This window comes from Vanessa tameamea, chromosome 9 (assembly GCF_037043105.1).
Source record: "Vanessa tameamea isolate UH-Manoa-2023 chromosome 9, ilVanTame1 primary haplotype, whole genome shotgun sequence".
Lineage (NCBI taxonomy): Eukaryota > Metazoa > Arthropoda > Insecta > Lepidoptera > Nymphalidae > Vanessa > Vanessa tameamea.
This window is the reverse complement of record NC_087317.1, coordinates 776,359-804,221: the sequence shown is the minus strand read 5'-3', so window position 1 is coordinate 804,221 and position 27,863 is coordinate 776,359. Positions and strand designations below refer to the sequence as shown.

Sequence of the window (27,863 nt, the reverse complement as noted above, 5' to 3'; positions counted from 1 at the left end):
ATATGTATCAGTTTTTAATCACATATTTTGATATCGACCTTTTTAAATGAAAAACAAATCTTTGAGACTTAATATAAATAATTATGCATCAGCAGATTATCTGTTATCATAGAATTACTATATTTCATTAAAACTTATTTGATTTGCGCAATACGGCTGGCAGGAGCTGACCACAATGGCGTGCGTTTGGAGAGGCCTATGTTCAGCAGTGGACGAATGCGAGCTGATGATGATGATGATGATGATTAAAACTTAAGATAATATTTATAAGTTTAAAAATTGCTAACGAAATATATTTTTTAAATTATTTGTTTGTACGCGCAATTCTGTTTTTTGTGAATTTTCAATATATACGTGTAAGATTAAAAACGACGGTCGTAAAGTTAACCTAAATCCTTAAAAACTTTATTGCACTGCAAATGCAAAAACTAAATAATTTAAGTAAACGAAATAATTTATATTGTTATTAGTATATAGACAAAAAAAATAGATTTAAGAACGCTTAGCGCTTTTAACTCCTAATAATAATAATGTGCTGAAATATAACTCAGTTTGATCTTTTCTTAAATTATTTTAATTGTAATTACCTTCTTACCACAAAACTATCAAATTTTGTGTAAAATTATGCATTGTACGTCAAAGAAAAATATAATCGGACCTGGTAAGAGTAAAAGAGGAACCTATTCTAATAGAAAGTACAGTTTAAAGAAACCAAATCGATTTAACCGTTTACGAGTTATCGGGGAACATGCAAAAAAACCGACGAACATTCTACTTTTTTGAAGTCGGTTAAAATCAAACCTGTGACATTGTGGTCAATGTAACGCCTGACATTACCTGCAGCTCGCCTCGCCAATAGTAATGATCATTATATTGTTTGACTCGCGCCACTACAATACGCCTCTTATGTTCAACCCACGCCACATTTATACCTTCGAAGTTTCTGTTCGCAAATATTTCGTTTTTTCTATTATTATAGAGTTTACAGTTGAGTTTGTGTTACAATGTATTACAAATTTGAAACTGGAGGTTTGTGTTAAATGTTTATCTCATACACCAACCTAACTTTTAGTATTCTAATCCCTTTCTATCTAGTATACGTCACTTTCAGCAATGTACACACGCATCACCAATGCCGCGATAGCACAAAGATAAAAGGAATCTTATCATTCCACCTCGATATCGAGCCGTACGTAGATGTGTTAATGTAAAGATTTAAAAATACAACATGCGCGCCATAAACAGTTTGACATTTTATTGTTTAATTTTCAAAATCGTGCTTGCTCAAGAGGAAGTGACGGAGGAAGTGCACAGATTAATAAAAGTTTGTGAACATTGTACGTGCAGTGAAATACCAGATGTTGATGGCACTCATTTGGTTTTAAATATTCAGTGTTCTGAATTGGACAGAATTGAAAATCTTGCTGATTTAGACAAAATACAGTGGCCCGATAATCCGAATGGATTGAAAATAGCGGCAGCATTCGAAGGCTTGGGCCTTTCCACTCTGGGCAAGTGAGTAAACAATCTATGTACTCTATTTTATCTTTAATAAACGAAATATAGTTCCAGGGTTACAGTAAAGCTGAATCATCATAAAGATAAAATTCTATGGAAAAATGTATCATAGTTTTCCTCGAACATTTATATAAAGCAAAAGGAAATACTATCTCTTAATTTTAAATTTCAATTTTTTGAAGGCAATCCGATGTAAGTTATTTATTGCTTCGATTTTAACTTAATTGAGGCTTGAGTTGCACTCGTAATCTGTACGTATGTTAGATGTTTCATTATTGAGTCAGCTAGTAGGTATAAATAATCGATATATTCTATATCGTAGGTATAAATCGCCTCGATTCTCTTAACTGTTTTATCTCCAATCCCATAAATATTACTTTAAAAGCGATGAACCTATATTTATTCCTTTTTAACAAATACATATCGTATTACCGATGTTTTTATTCTGCTCGGCGGGATCATAGGGACAATTACTTGAGAAACGGTTATTAAGTTTTACTAAGGCATTAATAATCACAAGCTATAGTTAAATATTTAAGCCGTCTAGAAAAGCTGCAACTTAAAAACGTTATATGATATTATATTCAAAATATATAACAATCATACATCAAAATAATAATCAAATACATGTGTTACCTCAATTGCATATATATATATATGCGAAAAGTACTTATGTTAGTATGGAACCGAAAAAAAACTTATTAAAATTAATTTAAAAATTTATTTATTTATTTAAATATTTTGAAGGTGTAAATAAGGTTACTTTTAATTATAGGTTATTTTGGGGTTTTTATAGTATGCAAGTAGGGTAAGTAAAACAAATAATTAAATACAATGTAATATTTCAAATGGATATTTAAACTCTAATAGATTTCTGTTTGTAAAGTCCTTTTCAGAACCGTAAATAGTGCAACAAAAATATATATCTACAACTATTATCTTATCGTATTGTAATTTTTTATGAATTATAAGTACATTAAAAATGTTCGCTTTAGTTCACGACATTATCGACATCAAATCCTCAGAATCTGTTTGTCGAGTGGGGGCTTCGAAATACATATATATTATCCAAACTTTAACATTTATTATATAAGCTACCAGACCCGGCTTCGCACGGGTAGAATAAGGATCTGCATAAAACGTAAATTTCATAATATGCTTCTCTACTGGTTTTTTAGTACGGCATATTATTTTAGACCAAAACTTAAAGAAAAATTATACACGTATACCTCCCTCATGAGTCACAGTCCATTGGTGAACGCAACCGTATAAAAATGCGTTTTTTAGTTTTGTATTTTATCGCGTACATAAACGCGGCGGTAGGCTTTTATTTTATAATATGTATAGATAAATGTAGTAGACATGTTACAAAACATAAAAAAGACAATTTACATACAAATGTTAGTGTTAGTAATAAGTAGCTATTTTATTAATAACATAGAAAACTACAAAAAGTATGTACATTGGAACACTTGACGTTAATAGTATACTTATGCACTTATAAGAACAGTTATCAGCTGTTATCAAATATATTTACTCACCTACCTTTGTTTATCCATTGATATATTATATTTAAAAGTGTTTATTCTGATTCATTCACCGCAATCGAGACGTTTTAGCCTTCATTTGACATTTGTGGGTAGGCACTACCCACGTGGAGCTGTTCATACGAAATTAGTCTAGGTATATATATTTTATAGTGCTTTTATGAGCCTAGTTGAATAAATACTATAATGATTTTGACTTTGTGTAATTATTAATCAAACCATTCGTGTAATAGGATCATTCTAGATTTCGAACCGGTAATAGTTTTACGATTAATAAATCTTGTAAAATTACGACAAAATATTGCTTATGATACAGTGCCTATTATATATTTAGATTTTGTAGTCTGCATATTTCTGCACAGCATTTCTTAAATTGAATTTGTTTTATATTTTTTATTAAATTTGCTCCAAATGTTTATTTTGCCTATTTACTTTTTATTGTGATATCAAGATTGGACACAATAAAAAGCCTAAATAAAAATTAGGCAACTAAAATTAAGCCGAAAGTCCTAACTCCAAGTATTTCCAGATACAACAAAAAGTCAAGTCATATTATTCGTTAATAATTTCGATTAATGACTATTTTTATTTAGTTTAAAAATATTGTTTTCAAACACCGTCGTAATAAAGTAAACGCCAATACGATCGAAAGCTATCACGCTCTTGGAGCGATGATAAAAGAAATTCTAAGTGAGTTTTAATTCCCTATAAATCGATGTACAATCTAAAATTTTTCTTGTCTTGTTTTTTACTTAATCTCTGTACTTAATTAAATAAAATATATTATGCTAGTATTTGTAAAGTGTATAATCATCAGTCACAATTTCACCTTATTTGATTGGTGAAACCGTTTTAAAGTTCCAACTGAATACTACTAGATTTAACAACTGTAGAAGTACTCTGTGAGAAGAAACCCGAAACTCGTATTTCACGTGATTTGCTAATAACTCAGCTATTGCGCACCATAAAGAGTTTGTAATACAACACTATTGCACTTAACCACTTATTTCCACTTTAATTTTACTTCCAAAATTTCGATAACAGTTTCGCCGACGTTCAAAGCGCCATATTATCGCAAATCTACATAAAATAGACTAATCAAGCTCTCGACCAATGATATCGCGTTATTATGCTGTCAAATGTTGTTTATTTGGCTTTCTCCTGTTATGTTTCAAATAGAGAATGCATATGATATATCATCAATAGTAGCAATAATAATATGTGTATTATGTAACGAAATTAAATGGTTAACGTCTTTTCCAATAGTAAATAATAATTAATATGCCTGTCGCGAACTAAGAGTAACTATTGTTCTATTTTGGCTTTAATTTATTTATAATTAATATGAAAGTTAGTTAACTCTATGCAGGTTCGCAAATTAAACAACGTGACATTCTCACCTTGATTGATGGCGCTAAAACAAACTTGGCAGTTCAGTTAAGGTCATTGACACTCATGTACCTAATTATTAATTTTAACAAACTGATTACGATGGTGTTCTTATATGGATTAATATAATATTACAAGGAACTTACCAATAAGTACTACTAATGTGTTTGGCTGTGAGGTGCTAATCTTCCTTACTTTAAAGGCCTAATTTTGTTAGGCTTTTAGATGTATGTAGTGTGAGGGATGATATTTGGAAGATGAAAGGATCTAAGCATGTGTCTATTGACTAGAGCTAGATATGAATGGAGGAAAATACAGTTTTAAGAATTTCATTTGACAATAATACGTTTACGGAGCGCCTAGCGATGTAAAATAAAAGACGCAGAAGACGACCTAATCCTGACTTCTTGGGCTATTGTTGTCCCCACTCCTAGCCTAATCTGTAAACTTAATTATAAAGGGGTAAATAGGAATATTAGTAATTCCTTACAATGATGAATTGCTACTACTCTTTAAAAAAAAACAAACAAATTCGTTTGGGTAATAATTATTAAAAATAAAATAAATAACTAGAACAACAAGATCTGTTAAATTAACTCATACTGAAAACCATGATGAAGGAAATATTATACAATAACCGCAAGTAACACATATGTTAGTGAATAAATCATTCATTTCACATCAAAAACAATGAATTATTCTCGGTATAGGTTCGTTGAAAATTCGTGAAAAAATTTAGAATACTTATAGCAGTGAGTATATGATATTAAATATAAACGTTATCATTTTATGTAAATTTACTTACTTTACTACGTTTAGCTTGCGTCATCACTATCAAATAACGGACAAATCTCACATCATAAGATACCTAAGGAGGACCTTGTCTGAAAAAGTTTAAGGCCACGAATCTATGTCATCTATATATATAAAATAACAAGTCCTGACTGACAGATTCATCATCGCCGAGCGTAAACTATTAAAGTTGGGGTCATGAAATTCGATGGGTAGGATCGTTTTATTGAGTAGACACCCACTAAGAAAGGAATTTTGGAAATTCAACTCCTAAGGGGGGTGAAATGAGGGTTGAACGTTTTTATGGAAGCATTTTTAAGTTAGAAATATGAATCTTTATTTTTGGGATACTGATGAGAAATGAGTAGATATGTATTTAAGAGTTTCTGGATATTCTATCCCTAAGGATTGTAATAGGGGTTGAAATTTCTTATATAGGTTAGTCTGGAAAGCCCGTCATTTTTTATGTTAGGAGATTGGTGTGCCAATAATGTTACTGAGGAATTTAAGACCTCAAAAATTATGCAACGGCACCAGAGTAAGGGTTCTGTATCGTAATGTCATAGGTTACAGTTATCACTGGATGTACTAAAAGAGAAATAGTGTATATTCCAAGAATATCTTTAATACCATCAGAATACCCCTTTAATTTCAAGAGAGTACAGTTCACGTTTAAAGTATGCTTCACCATGACAATTAATAAAACACAAGGTCAAATGTCTAAAATGGCCGGAGTAGATATAAGAGAAGATTTTTTCGCATAGACAGTTCTAAATAGCCTGTTCGAGAGTGAGCTCTGTAAGCAGTCTGATGTATCTAACCCACGAAAGTCGAACCACAAATGAGGTCTTAAATTAACGTAATATTTTAAATGATTCGGTAATATAAACAGTTTCCACGCGAGCAAAGCCGCGGACAACAGCTAGTTAAAATATAATCAGTTTTCACGTTGCATTTTTAATAAAAAAAAATTTGGATTAAGGTGAATTGTTTATTTATTTACCTCTCTAGGAAATGCAAAATTTGACTATTCTTTTTATCTCGCATGACCATCAAAAGTCAAGACTGTCAAATTACAACGACATTAAAAATAGATTATATGATGTAATCTGGACCTCTGGCAGTTTACAGCGCAGTCAATTGTTACAGCTCGTATTTAATGAATGACACCACCGCTGCAATAATTCAGCACATTTGTCCTCAACACGACTATATTTTACATAATTATAAAACGATAAATACCATCAACGTTTGCCTGCTTGCTTTGTTGCGAAAAAAAAACACAATAAAATATCTATTAATGATACAATATGTTCATTATAAATTAGGAATTTAACGTATTTATGAACTCTGTATTAAGACTAACGAATTCAGATTATTCTCTTCGTACTCTAACAAATGGTTGATTATAATATATTATACTAGTCGAAGTTCCGTGATTGAAAATGTATTAGTCAATGTAAGGAAAAGTTATACTTCTTACGATGCGAAGGTATATTACCTAAAGTGACCCTGGTCACTTGTTGTGGGAACCCCATGTAGTTTTATTGTTATTAAGAAAAAAAAAACAAAAAAATCTTTAAATTATTACACAATTTTTAATTAACTTTATTAAAATATATTTGTGCGTAATTCGCTCTAAGCTCCATATTTTTTAATACATTTCAGGATACCGCCTAATTCGCAAGTAGAAACCCTGAGATTCAGTAACAATGCCATCAAGACATACTGGCCGGACCCGTTCAGCGACGTCCCAAACTTGAAGAAATTATCTTTTAGCCAAAACGAACTAGCTGAGATGACCCCTGACCTTTTCACCAATATCGAAAGCTTGGAGGATTTAGATCTATCCTACAATAAATTAACAGACCTAAATCCCTTAGATTTTAAATTTCTACATAATGTAAAAAGATTGAATTTGCAAAGCAATCTTTTGAAGAAAATTCCTGTTGATGCGATACAGCCAATGGTTTTACTAGAGGACTTGGATCTCAGCAAGAACGGCATTTTTGACTTATTGCTTAGAAGAATTGAAAGTGAGCCACTTAGAAGAATTACGAGATTAAATTTGAACGGAAATAGAATTCGATCGGTTGTAAAAGAATCATTTCCAGAGAACAACAATATGTAAGTATGCGCAATATGTAATAGTCGATGCATCATTTGAATCATTCATCAACTACCTAATTGTTTTAACATTTTGTAGCCAAAGTGAATACAGTGTTATGAAAAAAATATGTAACGTCCTTTAATACAACATAGTGGCCTTCTTTCAGAGAGCTCCTGGATTTATCTAACAACGTAATTGAGGTAGTCGAAGAGGATTCCTTATTGTCCTGCACCAATTTAAGAGAATTGAATCTTGCGCAGAACAACATAACGTTCACTTTCGCTCTACCGCCGACGCTACAAATCGCTATATTGAAGATAAACACTTTATATCACTGGCCAAAGTTTCCAAGCAATATCACCTATATTGATTTATCATACAATCGATTGTCCGCACTTTACGACGAGAGTAACGTCAACTTCAATAACGTAGAGGTAAAGTTGATGGAATCACGTAATTGCTGTATTCTTATAAAATTTGTCTGATTTGTTTATCTTTTTAGGTTCTCAGTATTGGCGGAAACCAAATAAAAGATTTCAATATAGAAAATAAATTGCCCAAACTTTTTAGTCTTGATATATCATACAACCTAATTACAGATGTACCGAAATGTTTGAGCAGCCAAATATTTCCCAATTTAGAGGAGTTGCGGTTAGATGGCAACCCAATAGAAAGTATTTATTTTAAAAACATTTTGGCACTAAAGACTTTGTATATGAATGATCTAAATAAACTATTTGTGGTTGAAGATAAGGCTTTCAGCAACGTAATTGGACGCAATAATGAAGAGTTATCGCAGGAAAATAATTGCTTTACCCTATTTTTATCAAACTGTGCGTCGTTGCACAGTATACAAGAAGGTGCCTTTGATGGAACATCTTTGTGTATGGTAAGTATCTTCCATTTTTAAACGTACTTAAAATGTGTGTCTCTTTTATACGATCTTTATACGATGGGTAATAAATATTAAAATTAAAGCTATGTGTCGATCTTTAGGTAATTTTATAGGTAAAGCCGTACTTGAAAAGTATATATTGATTTTGAATCTCTTTACGAGGTTTCATAATTAACCTTGTTAAGTTACCATTTAAAAGTGCGAGTTTAAACCTACTTGAATAAAGTATATTTTGATTTCACTTAATCTTTGAATTCGTATCTGTCACCAGTGTAAGATCACGTGCACTCTATTTTCAGTTAGACATAAGCAAGAACAATCTAACAAGTCTGTCCAAAACGTTACTCGACTGGCCATCGTTGTCAGAGGGAGCCAACTTGCAGTTCAACCCATGGCACTGTTCTTGCGAGCTGCAGTGGCTGCTAGATGACTTACTGCCTCAAATGTACCAAGCTAACTCGAGACTTCTGGCTGAACTGAGGTAAAATTTATTTTTGGTAATTGCAAGATACTATTTATTACTAGTGTAATCTTAATTAGTATTAATTCTGTGTTAGAGTTCTCAAAAATGGTAGGTGCTACTGAATTTGATGGAACATCGGGATTTTCCGCTTTCTATGTATTGCAAAAGTATATATGCCTCTAACGGACAACTTGTATGAATGTAACCAAAACCACAAATCTTCTATCTAACTAGTATGCAAAATGGACAAATGCCATTTCTAAACTCTAGTAGATTTGGTGAATGCAAATGTATCGTGTTGTTGTCATGTTGTGTGTTCCGTTTATATGTGTTGCGTTACATACGAAACATGAGGGTTTCCTTACAATATCTTTTATCGCTGAGCAAAATATGAACTATGAAAGTATTAAGTAAAAATCAGTGGAGGTAGCCATTTAGTGCTCACGACGATCGGATTAAGTGGCCCCTTCCCTAGTCCATCGATCTTGTTATTTAGTTCGATCTAAATTTTAAAGCAATTTCATCGGATCGTTTGATGAAACACAAAGTACATACTGAACAAACATAATCGACTAGGTCGACAAGCACCTAAACCGATTACCGTGAATGGGAATCGGCAAGAAACCACAAGAGCCCGATCTAATAACTGAAAATACGTCTCGAGATAGAGATGATTGGAGGATAAAATACACTGCACCGCCCACAAATAAACGGAAAAGCGAAAACAAACGATGTCAAGCTAATTTAAACTCGTTGGAAATTCTGAATTAATCAGGATTACCGTTGATGTGAGGCAATCGTGTTTCAGATGCGGGTCTCCGCGCGCGTACTCGGGGCTGCGGCTCGTGCACTGGTACAACTGGACCGAGCAGGCCATGTGCAACGACCTCTACATGCGCGCCGGCCCGCACGGCACCTACGTGGTGAGCTACACTACAGCTGTCTTTTCATTCCTAATTCTTCAATTGATTGAATTAAAACACCTAATATTACTGAACCGATTCAATTAACAAATTATACATTCAATCTGAATATTTAACTTTATTTAAAAATAAACATTTAATCGATCATTTATTGTATTTTAAACCTACTTATTGTTAGTGGGGGATTTCTCCCACTTTAGCAGTTTGACACTTTTAAATTGATTGATATGCCTCACTGCTGCTGTTTTTATAATTATATATATATATAAAATTTTATAGTGTAAAAAAGAACGATTTAATCGAAGTTAAGCTAAATAAGATTAATTTCCTGTATTTTCCAGGTTGAGCCGTCATCGGACCCGGGATCAAAGGTCACCTCTCTCACGCTAATCCTCGCTGGCTGCATCCTTGTTGCGTTACTTATCGCGATCGCCTTATTCATTTATCTGGTGAAGAGTCGAAGAAGACATAGAATCAGGCAGGCTGCTTTGAACAGAAAGAGACAGAGCATGTCTGACGAGAAAAACACTAATGGCTTACAAAGAGAACAGTTCACTGCGTTGAACAAACCCTGAACTCGTGCCATGTCTATAGATACCTTGTTATCAAATATTTGAAGTTAAAATACGTTTAAGAAAGATGAAGGTATTATCATAGATGGTTATCACGTCAGTGATAGAGTAAAATTTTAAAAATGTACATTTATTTTTATCAATGAAAAAGTTTTTTGATCTTTACAATTTTAAGTAATGTCATTTAAATTAATCTTGTAGGTACCTCTTTTAAAAATTCTGTGGATTAGTTTCTAGTTAGTTCGTTGGAATATTTTTATATTCTCTTTAGTTATTAGTTATAACAGGACAGTGCTAGTCAAATGTATGTATTGTAAAATCATTATAATATGGAGCGATAAATTGAAAAGTGAATTAATTGACATTTCGGAAACCTCCATTAATATTAGAAATATATAATAAACTTTTTTTGATATTTGCGTGTTGCGCACGTGTACGCACGATCTAAGTTGGCCGGGCTGTAATTAGTTACTAGTGACTGTGCAGATATAGTTTTTAGAAACAAAAGAAAATACACATCCTTGCCGTTTTACGCATAAAAGTTAAGGAAATATTCATCCATTTTTATTTTAAATTATTTCACATGCACAAACACCTCAATGTCGCGCAATCTCAGTGTTGGCAACTTCAGAAAACAACTTAAATTACTCATATTTGTCCTTAGATTAAGGCATTTTTTTATACGTCTAATATATTGTAAAAAAACACAATAACATTGATCACGACGATTGAAAGTTATATAAACCACACGTATACGTAGTGCGTAACAAGACGCGTGACGTAACAATCCTTATACAACTTGGGCATACGCATTATATTCAAAAAACGACTCTATATTGCTTCTGACGGAAATTAATGTGGGTAATTTTTGTGTAGGAGTGTGGACGGTGACCGTAATGTCTGACCCGACCTTTGCCATTCATGACCCATAATATTATAAGGTTGTGATGCAAGCAATATGTAGGGTATGTGTGATTATAAACACTACTAGTATTTGTAAATAAATATGTTCGTATCGTTTTCATAAAAAAAAATCAACAAAAAGTTTATATTACAACATATTAATTGTACAAACCAAATGATAAAATAGTTTTATTTTAATGAGTTCGTATATTATATGCCATTGAAACCACATAGTATTATAATGTAACGTATTTTTTTATTAACGCAGACATAATTAATTTTGTTATGTAGTTTTTAATAAAAATAAATGATTTTGTAATTGCAATTGTTTTTATCTTCCAAACGGATTAATGAACTTGCGTAGTGTGGTAGGACCATTCCATTTACCCTTTATTAATTTATTCCAATAGATATATGGCAACACTTCCTTATTCAAGTAATAAATAGAACGTCGCTCTTTACTCTGAAATAATATTTAAACGACTATACAAATTCTTGAATTATGAATCTCTCTTTAGAATGACCACCGCGGTCGAAATCGACGAGTAGGACATCGTCATCATTAAATACTGTTTTTGAACTAACCTGATCAAATGGAAATGTTTCGCAGGGCTTTTTGTCATACGTGAATTCGGCTAGTATGCCTGTCTTGTAAGAGGTGAGCATGGGACAAGCACCGTAGCCATCGTACTTAGCAGAAGGCTCTTTACCGTACATGGTGTCCCATAAGTTAAGCTCTAACACGCGACTTTGCTTAGCTGAAATTTGAGTTTCATATTATATAATAATTATTGAGCAACTGTAAAGTAGCATGTAATTCATTCAATAAAGTTTAATAATGAAAGATTTAAAACAATCAGTAATGCTTCAAATTCTAATGCTTAATAAAATCATAAGTTTTTGTACCAACAGCAGCCGCAGTCTTGCTGTTAGGCGTATTCGTGCAGTCTCCCAACCCGTATATGTTAGAGTACCGCCTGTGCTGCAGAGTACGGTGGTCCAGGTTCAGGTAGCCGCTGTCGTCCGCCAGCTGTGAGCACTCGCTCAGGCAGCGCGGGGGAGACATGGCCGGCGTCACGTGTAGGAACTTGTAAGGTAGTATTATTGTCTGGTCGTGGAATATAATTGATATTAACTAAATGGATTTTTTGAATAACTACGAAAATGGCAATGACAGATAGTTATGGGCGTTTTTTTATTATAAGATTTAAATTTGGCTTGTTTTACTACTAACATAAAAAATTTGAAGGAAATATTATTGTAAACTTCGAAAATTAACAGACATGTATTTTCAAGACCCTGTACCAGGAAATGTAAATGGGTAACTTGTATGCCATGATGGCTAGTTTCCTGTAAAAAATATCAGTGACACCACGAAATTGGAAAGTTGACAATGTTACACTCGCGTGCCTCGGAGGACATAAAAAGTAGCTTACTTCTCTTATATTTCCTTTCAAGTCGGATTACCGTAACATCAAGCATTATGATAATAAGCGAGCAGACAGTATACTTGTTACACCTGCGTTATAATATTTCCTGCATATTATTTACTGGGAATGGCGCTATTAGCCAGAATACACAAAGTCCAGGAATTCACAATTAATTCAATACCTGACCATTAACATCAAGAAATACAGCCCTGTGTTGCGTCACCTCTATCAGATCAAGTTGATAGTTCACAATGATGTTCCTGTCGTTCGTGACCTTCACTAATGCAGCTGCGTATTTTGGAACTCCGAAAAGAGAGCCTCCGGCAGTATTGTACGTTATATTTGTTACCGAATTAATATTATTCTGCAATAAGATGTATTAAGTGGGTAAAGGGGATATAAATTATGGTATTAGGTGTTAAATTTTTTAAATTACCTTTTTCCAAAAATCATGTGCAAGATACATGATTTTCTGCGCTGCCCCAGAGCATTTTCCCGCTCGCTTAGGAAATGTAAATATAGCGTGTCCTCCTTTGAACCCCTGTATACAACACCAGCATTTTTGGCAGTATTCAGGCGAGTAGATCGTAGAGACTGGAGCAAGAGGGTTGCTGAGGGCGTATCTCAAGCCTAGAATCTTAAGTTTTTTGTAAAATCAGTGATTCGAAACGGACCTTTGATATACATACATCGAGACATTAAAATTTTTTGACATCGTTTTATTCAAAAAGCCGTGTCACGTGAAGAACAATGTTTTTGTCGTTCATGTATGTGTGCATATGCGTGATATGCTACTAAATTAAATAAACCATACCTGATCGTAATCATTTAACAAGCCGACCGCTAGCACCATATGATCATATCGCACTTTGAATCCACAGCCAGTATGTACTACATTGTTGCAAGGATCAAAACAGCTTGCGTGATCTCGGAGCCATAACACATTATGAGGCAACAATGACCTCAAGGGCTTATGACATTCAGCGAAATTTTTAATACCAGCTCCCACAAGCGAAAATAGCGGTTGGTAGAAATGGTCCTGTGGGTTTTTGAAGGAATTATTAACAGATTTTTTCATTTTACCATGGCGTTTTTTTTTTCAATATAATTTTACTTTCTCCAAGTAAGTAATTCGTTTATGACAATAATATCTTAAAATTTTAGCATAAATATGCCTCGTTGGTGTAGTGGTTTATAAAGCTGCATTCAGGGGGTGCCAAGTTCGAAATTTGAAAGGTTCAGGCATTCATCGAGTACATGATTATTATACGTGTATATATATCATGTATATTAGGTACACCATTGGAAAAATAACATTTATTTTATTGCAATTTAAACTACGGACTCACAAATGCATAGCGTTTGTTTGTTGTTCTTTTGGTTAGACATACTTTTGTATTTATCTATCGAATGTTAAATTACTGGTGGTAGAAAGAGACGTATCTTTGTTTATCTATTTGATGATGATGATGTCGTCCGGTTGATTTCGGTTATGGGAGATCAGTTATAGTGCACAAGTGTGTGCGGAAACACAGGTTTACTCTCTATTCCGGCACTCTCATAATCCCATGGGACAGTAAATCCGACCGGAAAGAGTTCCCGCGCGACCAACGGCTTTACGAGTTTTCTGAGGTACGGGAGTGTACACACTTTTCAACTTCCCGACTCCGGACTGTTACTGAGAATTTTTCGACAGAAAACTCAATAATTTTTATCGAACCGACCTGAGATTTTTTTGAATTTGGTTGATCACGGGATCTACGGCTTGAAGCCACTAGACCAATGAGGTAGTCGTAGTTACCCGGTATACAACGCTTTAGTGATGACGTTATTACCTTATTCGGTTCTAATACGATGATGTCTTTGTCGTTTAATTTCTTAGAAAACCGCCAAGCAACACTACATCCACCAGTGCCGCCACCGACCACCAACAGTTTACATCTGCAGTTACACTATTTAATGAAATATAAATAATATAAGATGACACCAATTTGTATAGGAACTAAAATGGCTCTGGTCTAGTATATAGTGCTGGCATTGCACGTGTTACTCTATTATTTAAAAGTACATATATTTATATCTCCAGTATGAAAAATCAGGTATGATATCTCCGGGCTTTTTAAATATCCATAATTGTTTATTTTAATCAAGACATCGAGACATATTTACCTCATACAATAATATATACATAAAAATTAAATTAAAATCTTACACAGAGTTATTATTTGGAGTTGATTTTTTTTTAATATAATCTACTATAGAATATTATTAAATACTGGACCTTGTTTAATTTTAGATTTAATTGTTCAAATCTTTTTGTCATTATTTCTACTTATTCTATTAACATATTAAGCTCACTTGAACACTCTGCATGTGCTTAATCTGGAATACAACTGTAAAGTAATTTGTCTGTGTGTCAGAGGCCTAATAATTCCGTTCATTGTTATTCTGGTTTATTGAAGGATGTTTTCCATTTTCACGACATTTGTATATTTTGTACAATTCATAAACCATCTAGATTTTACTTTGCTCATTATTTTGACAGCGGTGATGTTAAAATATATCCTATACTTAATGTATCTTTTTAACGATGAAATTTTTACTTCAATTTGGAGGGCGAACATTTTTTTTTTGTAATTTGTCATTTTAAATATGATGTTTTCATCTAGAGATATTTTCATTTTAATTAAGACTGATTATTTGCTTATTTATTTTACTACACAATTACATTAAAAATAAATGAAAAACAAATACTATTAATTTACAAAATTTATTATAACATCATATTGCACAAGTCATTAATATTAATATTTTAATATTATAGTATCACTTTATATACAACGAAATATAATATGTTAATTTGACAAAATACAACATGCTCACTCTATATTGGCGTTAGTAACTCTCTATATAGTTTTTTTGCTTTGAAAACTTTTTTTTTATTTCGAATATTTCACAGCCAAAATATGCTCAAAACGAAAAACAATATTTTTTAATTTATATAAATAATTAAAGTCAACAGTTTTAGTTTTAAATTTAAATATACTTTTTTTTAAAGTAAATATAATTTTTTTTTTATTAACAAAATATACTCCGAATAGTATATAATTTCATATTCTCATCTCCAAACTAATACAGACTGCCTCTTCTAGTACTCACTACAAATAAAATCGCTTTATAATAATATAATATTGGAATCAAATTATTAATGTTAGTAGCATAAGTATTTGTTATACAAGTCTGGATGAATACAATCTAATCGAAACCTTATCGCTAGTACATATAACAGTCACATTCGTTTGTTCGTCAGTTTACGTAATATATTTTGATAACATTGCGCGGTACGCACGTCACCATTCCATCACTAAGAAAATCTAAAAATATTAGGTTGGTTAGTTTTGAAAGTTTGTATTTGTTACTTTTCGTATTATGTAAATAAATGTTATTTTATATGCATATAAAATATTTTTATTTAGCAAACGGGTTGATGATCTTCCTGACGAACTCCGGTCCATTGTAGTGGCCCTTCAGCATGAAGTTCCAATATATGAAAGGAAATAAGTCTCTCTTCATGTAGTACGCCACGATGCTTTCGCGCGCCTGCGCGTGAATTATTTTTATATAAATTATAGGTTGTGTCATTTACGTGTTTAAATTGGGAATAGTAATCGATTACAATCACGAGATATAAATAATTAAATAATTTATATACGATTTTAAATTTTTATTATTTACTTGAAAAGACAAGCACACTTGCCAATCACAGATCAGTCAAAGTCGGTACCAATATATTTATTGAATTACTATGTGATATGAACTAATATCTTATTATCTCGAATAAATTATTTTTATGAGAAACTTTCTTGTGAGTTACTTTAGTAACTATATAGGATCAGAGGTCAGTTAGGGGGCAGCGGTACCTGGTTGATGGGGAAGGTCTCGTGCGGCACGCCGTCGTACAGGAACTCGGCCAGCACGCACGTGTGGTACGACGTGACGAGCGGACACGCGCCGTACCCGTCGTACGCGCGCCGCCCGCCCCCCCCGCGCATGGCCGCCTGCAGGTTGTGCTCCACCACCGCCGCCTGCTTCGCTGCGGGGGCACGGCCGGTTCATAACCAACTGAAGAACTTACCTTCCCGGAAAAATCGACAGTCCGAATCGCTACTACCGTTCGACGGTTCGAATTATACTTGTATTTGGTTTTTTAGTCGAAAACCTCCTCGCCCGCCCAAATAAGTACGTAGAACGGAGCGAATCGTGAACATGTAGAGGAAAGGTCCCCAGAATCCAGGCGAGGAGAACTCACCGATGGCGGCCGCGGTCTTGCTGTTGGGCGTGTTGGTGCAGTCCCCGATGCCGAAGATGTTGGGGTAGACGGTGTGCTGCAGGGAGAACTTGTCCACGGTGAGGAACCCGGCCGCGTCCGCCAGCGCGGCGCCGCCCGCGAGCAGCACGCGCGGCGGCCGCATGGGCGGCGTCACGTGCAGCAGCGCGTACGCCTGCGTCGACTCCTGGAGGGAGCCGCGCGGTGGAATATTTACAAGGTGTAGCAGTGTGTCGCAGCTTTATTTTTATTTACTTCACCGTCACACCAAAAATCAAAAATCGTCCCTGCCGCAAAAAAAACAATTGGGCATCGCAACAAATTGCGATATGCTCTGTCCCAAACGTCGGGTCAACAATGCAAGTGGCTCATATTCGCACCTCGTTTCGCAGCACCCTACCTCGGTCCGGTCGTCCCCGCTGTAGAACACGGCCTCCTTCTTGTCGGGCCGGACCTCCTTGAGCACGGTCTTGTAGTTGACTTTGATTTTCTTCCGCTCGACGACTTTCATGAGCGCGTCCGCGTACTTCTTGACGCCGAAGATGACGGGCAGGCACGTGTTGTACGTTATGTTGGACTTTGAACGCACGTTCGTCTACAAATTGGTAATCATTAAATTATCGATCATTTTGTTTGTTTGTTAAATGCAATGATGGTATACGAATGAAATTTATATATCCTGTATGGAAATCAACGAAAATTAACTCCGAGCTCTTGTATCATCTACAGAATAGTATGCTTAACATTTTTTAGAGCTCGGGTTAGCTTAAAATTTATTGATCTTAAAATAGAATCGATTACTGTGCCCCAAGAATAATATAGGAAAATTCGGATATTTATATTATTTTATTTACTTTTTGAAGTTCTATCTGGACGTTACGTGTTTATACAAATCGCCCGAGTCTTACAAACCTATACCGAAGGAGCGCATTAATACGGCGCAGGCGATTCACGAACGGAGTGGGTAAAAAATTAACAACTTTGACTAAATTTCAGAAGATACGAATTAATATAAAAATACATAATCAGACACTGGTTTCATGCTAATTTCAATGATTATAAGGCGCCAAAGACGTCAAGTTCGCTTGATTAGTACAAAACGGGCAGTATTTAAAAATACCTTTGTAAAATACGAATCAGCCATATATGCGATCTTTTGCGGCGCCCCGGGACACTTGATGGGGGTGTCCGGGTACGTGAACACCGCTTCACCACCTTTGAAATTTTTGAAGTCTGACCACGTCTTTTCGCAATAGTCGGAGGAGTATATTGTTGATACCCCGCTGTTTCTATCTTTTAATGCTTCAGTCAGACCGGGTACCTGACGACAATAGAAATAATTACTTGAATTATCCGTCATACTTTCAAAGTCGAATAAGACTTTTTAAGAATAATTTCCTAGGTTGCTGGTTAACAATATATATTTTTTATAAAAAAATATTGTCTTACCTTAGCATAGTCATTAACCAATCCAACGGCCACGATTAGATACTCATAGTTGATAGTATGTCCTGCAGTGGTTCTGACCAAGTTCTCTTTAGGGTGTATACTCTCGGCGGAGTCCTGTACCCACCGGGCGGCCGCGGGCAGCACGCTGCGAGCGCTCCGCCGGGTCGCGGCCACCGACGTCACGCCCGCGCCCACCAGCGTGAACAGGGGCTGATAGTAATGATCCTGGAAGATAATATCAATAAATCAATACTTCTATAAAAAATATATAATTATTAAACTCGATCTTGAAATACTTTTTTTATATTCTATATATAGGTATTGATTAGTGCGAGCATATCTATCAAAGAAATTTACGTGATTCCATAGGTATTAAAGTATTTTTATTAACTAATTACGAAATATTTGTAATAACACTGTACTTCATACAATTATACTACTGGAACTTGTTTATTGTGTTGTTTTTACTACCTGCTTAGTTCTCGAGCTTATTGAAAAGTTCAGAAGGTTAACGAGTTGCTTAAAAACGCTTCGTAAATAAGCTATTATTTTTTGTAAAAAGTAAAAGATAAAAAATGGTTATTGTGAGTTATCCCTAAGAGATAGAAATATACCATTCACGGATTTTTTTAAGGTTTAGGTACAAAGCTGTAGTACATTACTTTGATCTATTTCGTAGAGTTCAGACAGCGTTTGCAATGTAAGCGAATAAAAGCGTATTAGACATATAAACCTTCCTCTTGGATCACTCTGTCTATAAAAAAAACTGCATCAAAATCCGTTGCGTAGTTTTAGAGATTTAAGCATATACAGGAACAGACAGGCAGCGGGAACATTTTAACTATTCATTCGACAATCATGAATTTTGCCTAAACATTATCAGGGGTTCCGAAAGAACGTAGAGCAAACTAACGACTTCAAAACGCGAGTCCACCTCGCACGCATTCGGATAGAGGCCAGTAATATTAGCCTACGAAATAATATTCATTACATTGAAATGCATGAATAGTTACCGTGAATTCAAATATTTCGTAGTAACATAGAGATTGCGGATTAATCAATGCTATGACCGTTTATAAAAAGTACCTCCACAGATAAGAGATAACGTTTTAACGTGAATTAATATGACCTTCGTTACTCGCTCGCGACGCTAATCGCCGCTGTTTACTCGTCATTGCCCATCGTTATTTTAGCGCTGCGCTAATAGGATAGCAAACGTATAAAAATATTAAACATAATATCCAGTAGCTTTGAACGGTTCATTACTCGTAAATTACACAAATATATATACACATGAATCCCATCAATGCTTTGATTTACGATGTACACATCGTAATTGTATTTTATTACGCAGTTGTATTGTAATATCGCTGACTCAATATTTATACTTCTAGCATAAACGTATGGTTTTAGTTATGGTTTATACCAATTCAAGGAAATGACAGACAATGGAATATTTTTACAGACGCAGATGAGCAATATGCTTCATTTTAATAACTAGAAGTAGCAAAAAACATACATTTTTATTTTTATGAAATAGGTAGGCGGACCGACATATGCCACCTGATAATAAATGGTAACCTCTGCCACCCTACTTGTTGGTGTTGTCATATAAATAAATAAAACGCCCTTGTTGTGCAACCTATCATTGAGTTCCTAGGGTCCTGTTGGACAGTCCCATCGGTCGATAGTGAGTTTTACTGTTTGCGCATACGACATATAATCCAGCCCATAAGCTAAAGGCACAAAAAGGGAAAAAGTCATAGTAAAGTTTATCTTGAAAAATAACGATTTAAAAATACTTACTCTTTGACGGAGCCGATTTGAGTAAAGTACATTTTAAAACGTTTGGCTCATGTCATTCATTCTCATTCTCGATCATGAACAAATTCTATTTAAATGCAAATACAATAATTGTAGAAAGGCCAGTATTGCATTATCAGGAAAATAGATATGATACGAAAAATTATACGAGCGCATATCATCAAATCCAAATTTCAGTCAGTATTTGTTATGTACCCTACATACAGGAATTCAACATTCCTAAGCGGGTAAGTGTACCTGCTATAGGCAGAAAAGATGCCTAATTCTAGAAGGGTATTGGCAAGGGTCGCACACTGACCGTACAGGAGACAGAATATGTTTACTACGAAGATATCGGCAACGATGGAAGCGTTTTATTTATTCGGAAAGTTAATAAAATAATTCCTGATCCTGAAATATAACATCAAAATGGCTCCAAAGAATAGTTACATTGTGGTGAACGGGAATCTGATATAATAATTACTAATTTACGGATATAATACATCATTTCATTTTACTTTGCATACATTTCGATGGCGTGGCATCTACAACTGGATGAAGGGGCAAAAACAATGACAAAAAGAATAATCTAATATTAATTTCCTAATTATAAAACATAAATCACATTTTTCTAAAATTTTACCATGAAAATACAATTTGTAGGTATTTTGAATTTAATATTCTTTATTCAAAATGAAATTCATATATATATAGGAATAAATGGAATGGAATAGACTCAATGAACAATTATTATAAGTATGGTAAAAAATGAGTGGATTGTGAAGAATCTATTTCCAATCCATGCAGAATACATTTATTATTTTATTATTTAAGTGTCAAAAAATTGTAACTACAAAGTTTAGTGGCCGGTTCTTTATAAATTTGGCCCTGAAAATAAAACTTGTAGGTATTTTCAATTTAATGTTCTGTATTAACGCAGCGAAATTCATATGTATACCAGCAAACTCAGATCCCTCAGAGGAACGAGCTTAACCGACGTTTATCTCATTCCTCGACACTGAAATACTGAGGAAAATATTTACTTTAATTATAACTCAAGTATTATTGTTATTAAATCAAACAGCTCTTGTATTCGTCATGATTATTTGTTTTCAACCTGGTATAGGTTAATATATAGGTATAACTATACTCTGTTGAGTATAGTTACACAAAGTAATTTCCCGATTTGTTAGGTTATGTCGTCAACACAGCCGTTACGTAGCTAGCTCATATGCTTACATTTTTAACCGCACTCGTACGATCATTTTTACGAGTTCATGTTTCAGTTTAACCGCTGGTCCAAATTACGATATCGAAATTTTATTATATTTGTAAGATAACTGTAGAAATTTTAGGATATCTATTTTATGGTTTTGTCAATGTTCGCCCGAAGCGCCTAGACCAGATTCTGTTTACGACAATGTTTATATTGATGACAGACGTGAAACGCCCATGTCTGATTTTACATAAATATTTTAACCTTTCACAATAAATGTTTCAACTAATGCAAAAAGTTTTTTAAGCTACTAGATTCTGAGTTTAGTGAGTTCAAACCTCTTTTTCCTCTTGAGTAAGTAAGTTTCGGACACAGAGAATTTAAAAGCCTAGCTAACTGTAAAGGAGATACAGTAGCACAAATATATGCAGAAACAAATTTGCACTTTCTATAGCCAATTAAAAGTGAAATTGGTTTAGTGCATAAATATTTTACAGATGTAACATTTTAATCTTCAAAACATAAGATTCCACAGCCATCAAGCATACAAGTTTGCCTATAGATCCACAGGTCAAACGTTTGTATATTAGACTATATTGTCCATATGCATTCAAATTTTCATTGTCTATAGTTCCCTATATGAATATAAATTTATTATTATATATACAGTACTTACCGAACTGGGTTCCAATATAATTACAGAGTCTTTTTTCAATCGTCTTGCAAACTTAGCTGCCATCGTACAGCCCCCGGTGCCACCACCCACCACGAGTAATTTGCATCTATATGTTAAAATAAGTCACATTATTGTTATTAAAAAATTATACAACTTAAAAAAATATATAAAACTATGGTAGTTTATTTTCTTATAATTCGAATGAACTATGATTTATTTTCAATATTCTTTTTCAATTTTCAATTTTCATTAATTGAAAATCAATCATAGTTCATTCGTCAGTAATAGCTCATTTAAATAATGAATTACGATGTATTGTTTGAAAAGTACGTGTAATAAATTTTAATTTATAATTAATAAAATTATTATTATTACATTTTTGGATGCGTAAATATATTACTGGAAAATCTTTACACAAGTTTTTCAAAAAAGGTTTTACGTTTAACATCCTTACGAAATTATATACTGTTAATACTTACGAATAATTCGCATTTTTAGCTGCTGAAACGGAAAGATGTCTAAATATCCACGCGTTTTTACTTAAAAAACTAAGTTTAAATAGAAAATTATTCATATTTACAATACACAAATAGAAACTTCATATGAGCAATAACATATATTTTCTTATACTTGTCACATCAGAACTTATCACTAGCATTACGCAAGGAATAATGAATGTTTTTTGTCTTAACTATATAATCATAATCATTTCTTATTTTGAGAACTTATGATTTGTTGATATTCAACCGATCACAGTGACAACGAGTGATACTTGACGTTTATTAACATGCAAGTTATTAACTTCGAGAAGATAAAGATGAATGATTTCATCTTTTCATTACATACAGATCAGTAAGTATTTTCACCTGAATTTTTAAATCCCATAAATATATTGAGAAATAAAACTTTAAAAATACTAATTATAAGACTTAAAGCTTAAAACATATTTAATCTGTTATGTTGGCAGTTTTAGTAATTTTATTTTTGATTCTTTTTATATCACAAAAATGGCGGACGAGGATGAAATTGACGTACTTGGAGACTTTTCTTTTAATTCCTGTTTCGCACAAAACAATCAAGGAATGTAAGTAATTAAATTCGAGTTTTGGCTTTGTTATTCTTCAATCAAATTATAAATTATGTGTACTTCACACTCATTTTTATGTATTTTATGTTGTTGTTATACTTTGACATTTATTCGTTCAAAACAAAATATTATGATCATTAATAGGCAAAACACTTTTTAAAGAGAAAAATTAATAAAAGTGGGAAATGTTAAACGCTTTGCAAGTACGTTTATTTGTTTACTAATAATATTTTTTGCAATTTGTCTCATTTATTTCTAGACCCTCTTGTTCAGACAGGGAGGACACAGTGCACCCTCAGTGGCTGCTCGATTCACCGGCGACCAATTGGTATGATACACAGAATATAGATAAAAATAGGTAAGCCTTGATAAAAAGGATAAAATAAAATAGCAATTCGGTTTGGGAAGGGAGTATACATCTTTATATTCTTATTATTCACTGCATAGCAGAAGAAGCATACAAGAGTATCATAAGAGGCGATATGGCCCTGAGGTTTGAACACGTAAATCTTAACCAAAGTACAAATAATTTTCATTTGCTTAATCTGTGTTAATTATCTATCTTGTGCTTGACAAAGAAGGAACACAAAAACACTGTGGGGAAACCTCCATATGTCACATATAAAATTGCCATGTTCCATGTCCACCACACTGCTGTAATGTGCTTTAATGTGTATCCATCAAAGCACATTACAGCAGTGATTCTCAACCTTCTCATTCATAAAGATTCTTATCACTTTTTCTTTTTAAATGTTTTATCATAATTGTGATATGATAATTTCAGCTAACACATTGTTAATAATAATTTACTATTTCAAAGAGAGAATAATTGCTATGAGTGTGTTTCTATTGTTCTAGGCTAAAAGAAGGTCCGTCAAGAAAACTTTCTGGACATAATACAACCGCTAAGTACAACACAGAGCAACATACCACATGGACTCAGAATGAACGAGATTTACTGAAGACAGAAATGGTAACAGTCATACATATGTTGAAGTTAAAGCTAATGTCTAAAATTGAAAGTTATATTTAATACATTTTTGATTAACTGGCCTTTATAATATATTTTTTAAATTATTTTTACTTATGTTTTCCTGATTTTTATCTCTTAATGAAATATTGAATACATTATTAACTTAAATACATAATAAAATTAATGTTTGCAGATAAAATATGGCAGAAATGTGAAAAAAATATCTAAGACAATAAAAACAAAGACAGAAACAGAAATACAAGCATTAATTGAAGCAGAACATGGAATTCATCTTGACACATCACATGATATTGAGAAACTTGAAGAAGATATACCTGTTGTTCACGAAGAAATTGTTTCAGAGAGCCTCGTTAGCATGAGTGATGTCTTGAACATAGTCTCAACCGGAGTTCCAACAATACCTGTGACAAAAAAACCTTTCAAAAAGAAAAATGTCAATCGAAATGTAAAAAATACTTTTATAAAACCAAAAGCAAAAATTCAACCAAACATTAATACAATTGATTCTGCAGAATTATATTTTGAAGATGATCTTGTCGTTGGTTCTACTGAATCTGTAGACTCTGAGTCAGATGTAACTCAGCCAATAACAAAGAAAACCTTTAAGCAACAAAAAGAAAAAGTTACAGCAATGAAAAAGATTGGCAATCATAGAAGAAAAGTATCGAGGAATTATGATAAGGGAAGAATTAGGAATAAGAGTAATGATAATTTAAAATCCCCTCAAGGTAGACAAAGAAAGGATTCCAGCCTTTCAAATGATAGTGTGAAAAGTCCTCAGATGCAAATAGTTCTCGGCTCAGGACAAGCTTTACCTGTCTCCGAGGGAGAGGAAGTTGTAAGTATCATCAAACTTTTAATAATTAATATTTATTATAGGACATTAGCATATCATTCAATTATTCTCATGTCTCAGCAAGGGGTAGCTCCTTATATAATACTATAATATACCAAAACCCTCGAAAAGCACTGCATACCTTGGTATTTCTTTATCTATATTGATTTAGCAGTTTTTGCACTATTTAAATGTTTTCAAAATATATGGATTTTTACTCACATTATATATGTATTATTACACTTACAGATAAAAATTGAAAAGAAGGATACAGAGTGTGAAAGTGACATAGAAGTGGACATTGATAGTGACAAAGAGAGTTCACCGGTTAAATTAGAAGTGAAGAAACAAGAGAAAGAGCTTGATGGTCCAATAGCAGTTCCATTGAGGAAATTTGAACCAATGCCCAAAAGGAACCGAAAGATTAATTTGGTATGTGTTTGAATCATCATTATATATTTAGGTACACCTTCTTTTAAAAATATTAGTTTTTAATATACTCAATAAAGATTCTGCTAACTTTCAGATTAATCAAATAAATAAATCTTTCAGGACGGTGGAGGCGGATATACAATCATGCACACGGACTCCGGCGATCTTTACGAAATAGGCCAGGAGCCGCGCAAGGAACGACAACAGAAGAAGCCCGTGATAAATCTTATCCCGTGCCGTTTTTACAATGCAGAAAAACCGGTCAGTACGCAATAATCATTCACAGTTATGTCCTCATTAAACAATCGAATGAAATTAACTAGACTAGAGATCATTATGTAGTGATGTGTGATGGCTAGCACTTGTGTGTAAGTAATAAATAAAATTTTAACAAAAAAATACTTCAAATTTAAAAATAGAAGGTTATTCAAAATTAGTTATGACAGAGTTGTGACATTATAGGTAGCTAATATAAAATGATACGACCGACTCTATATGCTCGGGCTTTTTTTTTTTGAAGTCAGCTAATCAGTTAAAATGAGGCTGCGAATGCTAACCGTGCGCGTGCGCAGGCGCCGTGCGAGGTGGCGCTGCACGTGTCGGCGCTGCTGCACATGGACGCGCACGCGCACTCGTCGCGCGCCGAGGTGATGGGGCTGCTGGGCGGGCGCTGGGCGGCGCCGCGCCTGCGCCTGCGCCTGTACCGCCGCGTGCGCGCCGTGGCCGCGCCCACGCACTGCGACATGGAGCCCGTGTCGCAGGCGCGCGCGGCGGACTGGCTGCGCGCGCGCGGTGCCGCCGTGTGCGCGTGGCACCACTCGCACCCGCGCTTCCCCGCCGCGCCGTCCGCGCAGGACCTGCGCTCGCAGCACGCGCTGCAGGCCGCGCTGCGCTGGCCGCTGCCCTTCCTGGCGCTCGTCACGTCGCAGCACTGGCCGCCCGGCCGCCGCGCCTCCACGCTCCGGTGAGGAGCGCGCTGCGCCGCACGACGAGGAGTGGTCGAACTATTTCCTGAAATGCCTTCTCTTTTTAGATGTTTTCGGGTCGAGGAGTACGACGAGGCGACGGACTTGCCGGTCGGCTACCAGCTGAGCGTGAAGATCGTGCCCGACCTGACGGCGGCCTCGTTGCCGGAGTTCCTTCGAGAGTTGCGTGACCTGCTGTGCAACTTTAATGATCGCAACCACCTCAGTGTCGATATGGTGAAGGATATCTGTCCGCAAGCCGGTCTGACATACTTGGAGAAGGTGATGCAACTAAATTATAAAACTCAACTATTTACATGCACAAAGAGAGGGTATCGATAAAGCTTCACTTCCGTCCCAGTTAGTATTATTCGCTTAACGCCAAACTATTTTTTTTCTGGTTTTCTGGAGCGAAAATGAGGCCTTATCGATATACTTCCTGTGTTATTATTTTATTTCTTGTAATCCTAAATATATAACTATTATTTTTTAGTGTATATCCAGTATTCGTCATCACATGCACTCGGCTGGATATGAAGATGACGACCCGCTAATAGAACAATTGATACGAGGAATACGAGACATAGTTAGATAGATCACTATTTAAAGAAGTATATAGAGAAATCACGAGAAATATGCTGTAACCCGGAAGTCACTAAAACACTGTGGAGTGCTATGAGTGGTGCGAGAAATCAGCTGACATACACTGTTATACGAGTGAGTTCTGAAAGGACGTAAACTCTGTATAAATTAAAATTAATCACTCTATGTATAATTTTAATATATGTACGTTTGCCTATTGTTAATGTTAAGAAAAAAATATGTCACTGATAAAATTAATATTGTATATTAATTGTAGTGCTCATAATAAGTACCTGTTTAAGTTATTAAGTAAAACGTTGAAATATTTTTTGTGTATCGTCATCCTGCAGAGAAAACAGTATCACGCAAAATCACAAAAAATAATGCTATACAAATACCATAGAAATTGTAAATCGAAGCAATTTGCTTTTACAATTATAAATAATCTGGTATTGATATTTTAAATGAATAAAAACTCTTTCAATGAGCGATCGTGAATTGCACACTGCGATGCTCATTGTGCTCATCAGTGAACGTTTGTTTTGAATCAACGTTGTGAAGTGCGAACCCAACTAATAAATAATAGAAATGGATTGATACTTTATGAAGCTTTCAATGTAAATCGATGGTATTCAAGTTAATTGCTTTAAAATATAAATATAATTTAAATTATAAGTAAATAGTATATTTTATTTAAATCATTTACTATTTATTTTCCGTAAAATAACTGTTCAATTAAAGATTTTTCAAAATGTATTTGTAATTTTAATCAAAACAAAAGTAAATAATTATATGATTAATAACAAAAATTAAGAAATCTATTATAAGTTATATTCACTCACATGAACGATGCGATTCATTTATTCGATTGGAGTTAAAACTTCACAGAATACAAAGTAGGCTGTTGTGGGGACATGAACGGGGACATTTTTGCCATAGTACTACTAAAGTGAAA

At 34.2% G+C, this 27,863-nt stretch overlaps 5 protein-coding genes across 9 annotated transcripts in view; 3 read left to right on the top strand and 2 right to left on the bottom strand.

Moving 5' to 3' along the window:
- LOC113402857 (uncharacterized) overlaps positions 1 to 27,863 on the bottom strand; it is a 95,373-nt gene that overhangs the window by 50,196 nt on the left and 17,314 nt on the right. The gene's annotated exons all lie outside the window — the stretch shown is intronic.
- LOC113402855 (leucine-rich repeats and immunoglobulin-like domains protein sma-10) lies at positions 932 to 11,437 on the top strand. Its single transcript, XM_026643198.2, has 7 exons — positions 932 to 1,515; positions 6,915 to 7,373; positions 7,523 to 7,790; positions 7,859 to 8,245; positions 8,551 to 8,732; positions 9,523 to 9,637; positions 9,979 to 11,437. Exons 1-7 carry the CDS (start codon positions 1,229 to 1,231, stop codon positions 10,210 to 10,212), a joined length of 1,932 nt encoding a protein of 643 aa, XP_026498983.2. The 5' UTR covers positions 932 to 1,228; the 3' UTR covers positions 10,213 to 11,437.
- LOC113402901 (ER membrane protein complex subunit 3) overlaps positions 8,361 to 27,863 on the top strand; it is a 118,195-nt gene continuing 98,692 nt past the window's right edge. The window contains exon 1 of the mRNA XM_026643256.2: positions 8,361 to 8,372. The gene's annotated coding sequence lies outside the window, so the exon portion shown is untranslated. The remainder of the gene's footprint in view (positions 8,373 to 27,863) is intronic.
- LOC113402865 (sulfide:quinone oxidoreductase, mitochondrial) lies at positions 11,421 to 22,776 on the bottom strand. Its single transcript, XM_064215865.1, has 14 exons — positions 22,493 to 22,776; positions 22,014 to 22,119; positions 18,319 to 18,543; positions 17,990 to 18,190; positions 17,270 to 17,464; positions 16,852 to 17,056; positions 16,463 to 16,635; positions 14,378 to 14,494; positions 13,357 to 13,581; positions 12,979 to 13,179; positions 12,724 to 12,906; positions 12,019 to 12,220; positions 11,698 to 11,870; positions 11,421 to 11,575 (listed from the first exon to the last, which is right to left on the bottom strand). Exons 1-14 carry the CDS (start codon positions 22,585 to 22,587, stop codon positions 11,444 to 11,446), a joined length of 2,433 nt encoding a protein of 810 aa, XP_064071935.1. The 5' UTR covers positions 22,588 to 22,776; the 3' UTR covers positions 11,421 to 11,443.
- Positions 22,863 to 27,662, top strand: LOC113402870 (uncharacterized). Of its 5 annotated transcripts, none has more exons than XM_026643219.2 (9): positions 22,863 to 23,097; positions 23,360 to 23,428; positions 23,959 to 24,073; positions 24,267 to 24,932; positions 25,179 to 25,361; positions 25,482 to 25,622; positions 25,934 to 26,325; positions 26,395 to 26,608; positions 26,820 to 27,662. In XM_026643219.2, exons 1-9 carry the CDS (start codon positions 23,021 to 23,023, stop codon positions 26,919 to 26,921), a joined length of 1,959 nt encoding a protein of 652 aa, XP_026499004.2. In that variant the 5' UTR covers positions 22,863 to 23,020; the 3' UTR covers positions 26,922 to 27,662. The 5 variants fall into 5 exon arrangements, with proteins under 5 accessions (XP_026499004.2, XP_026499002.2, XP_026499006.2 ...); XM_026643217.2 differs by having other exon boundaries at positions 23,360 to 23,458; XM_026643220.2 differs by having other exon boundaries at positions 23,011 to 23,097; positions 23,374 to 23,428.

What these genes read in the sequence shown, in the direction of transcription:
- LOC113402855 (XM_026643198.2), top strand. Translation starts at nt 1,229, where the DNA reads ATGCGCGCCATAAACAGTTTGACATTTTATTGTTTAATTTTCAAAATC. An exon ending in TTTCCAGAGAACAACAATAT is followed by an intron (nt 7,374 to 7,522) that starts GTAAGTATGCGC and finishes GCCTTCTTTCAG; the next exon opens with AGAGCTCCTGGATTTATCTA. An exon ending in TCAACTTCAATAACGTAGAG is followed by an intron (nt 7,791 to 7,858) that starts GTAAAGTTGATG and finishes TTATCTTTTTAG; the next exon opens with GTTCTCAGTATTGGCGGAAA.
- LOC113402865 (XM_064215865.1), bottom strand. Translation starts at nt 22,587, where the DNA reads ATGAATAATTTTCTATTTAAACTTAGTTTTTTAAGTAAAAACGCGTGG. An exon ending in GCTAAAAATGCGAATTATTC is followed by an intron (nt 22,120 to 22,492) that starts GTAAGTATTAAC and finishes TTTAACATATAG; the next exon opens with ATGCAAATTACTCGTGGTGG. An exon ending in TTATATTGGAACCCAGTTCG is followed by an intron (nt 18,544 to 22,013) that starts GTAAGTACTGTA and finishes ATTATCTTCCAG; the next exon opens with GATCATTACTATCAGCCCCT.
- LOC113402870 (XM_026643217.2), top strand. Translation starts at nt 23,021, where the DNA reads ATGGCGGACGAGGATGAAATTGACGTACTTGGAGACTTTTCTTTTAAT. An exon ending in TCTCCGAGGGAGAGGAAGTT is followed by an intron (nt 24,933 to 25,178) that starts GTAAGTATCATC and finishes TTACACTTACAG; the next exon opens with ATAAAAATTGAAAAGAAGGA. An exon ending in GGAACCGAAAGATTAATTTG is followed by an intron (nt 25,362 to 25,481) that starts GTATGTGTTTGA and finishes TAAATCTTTCAG; the next exon opens with GACGGTGGAGGCGGATATAC.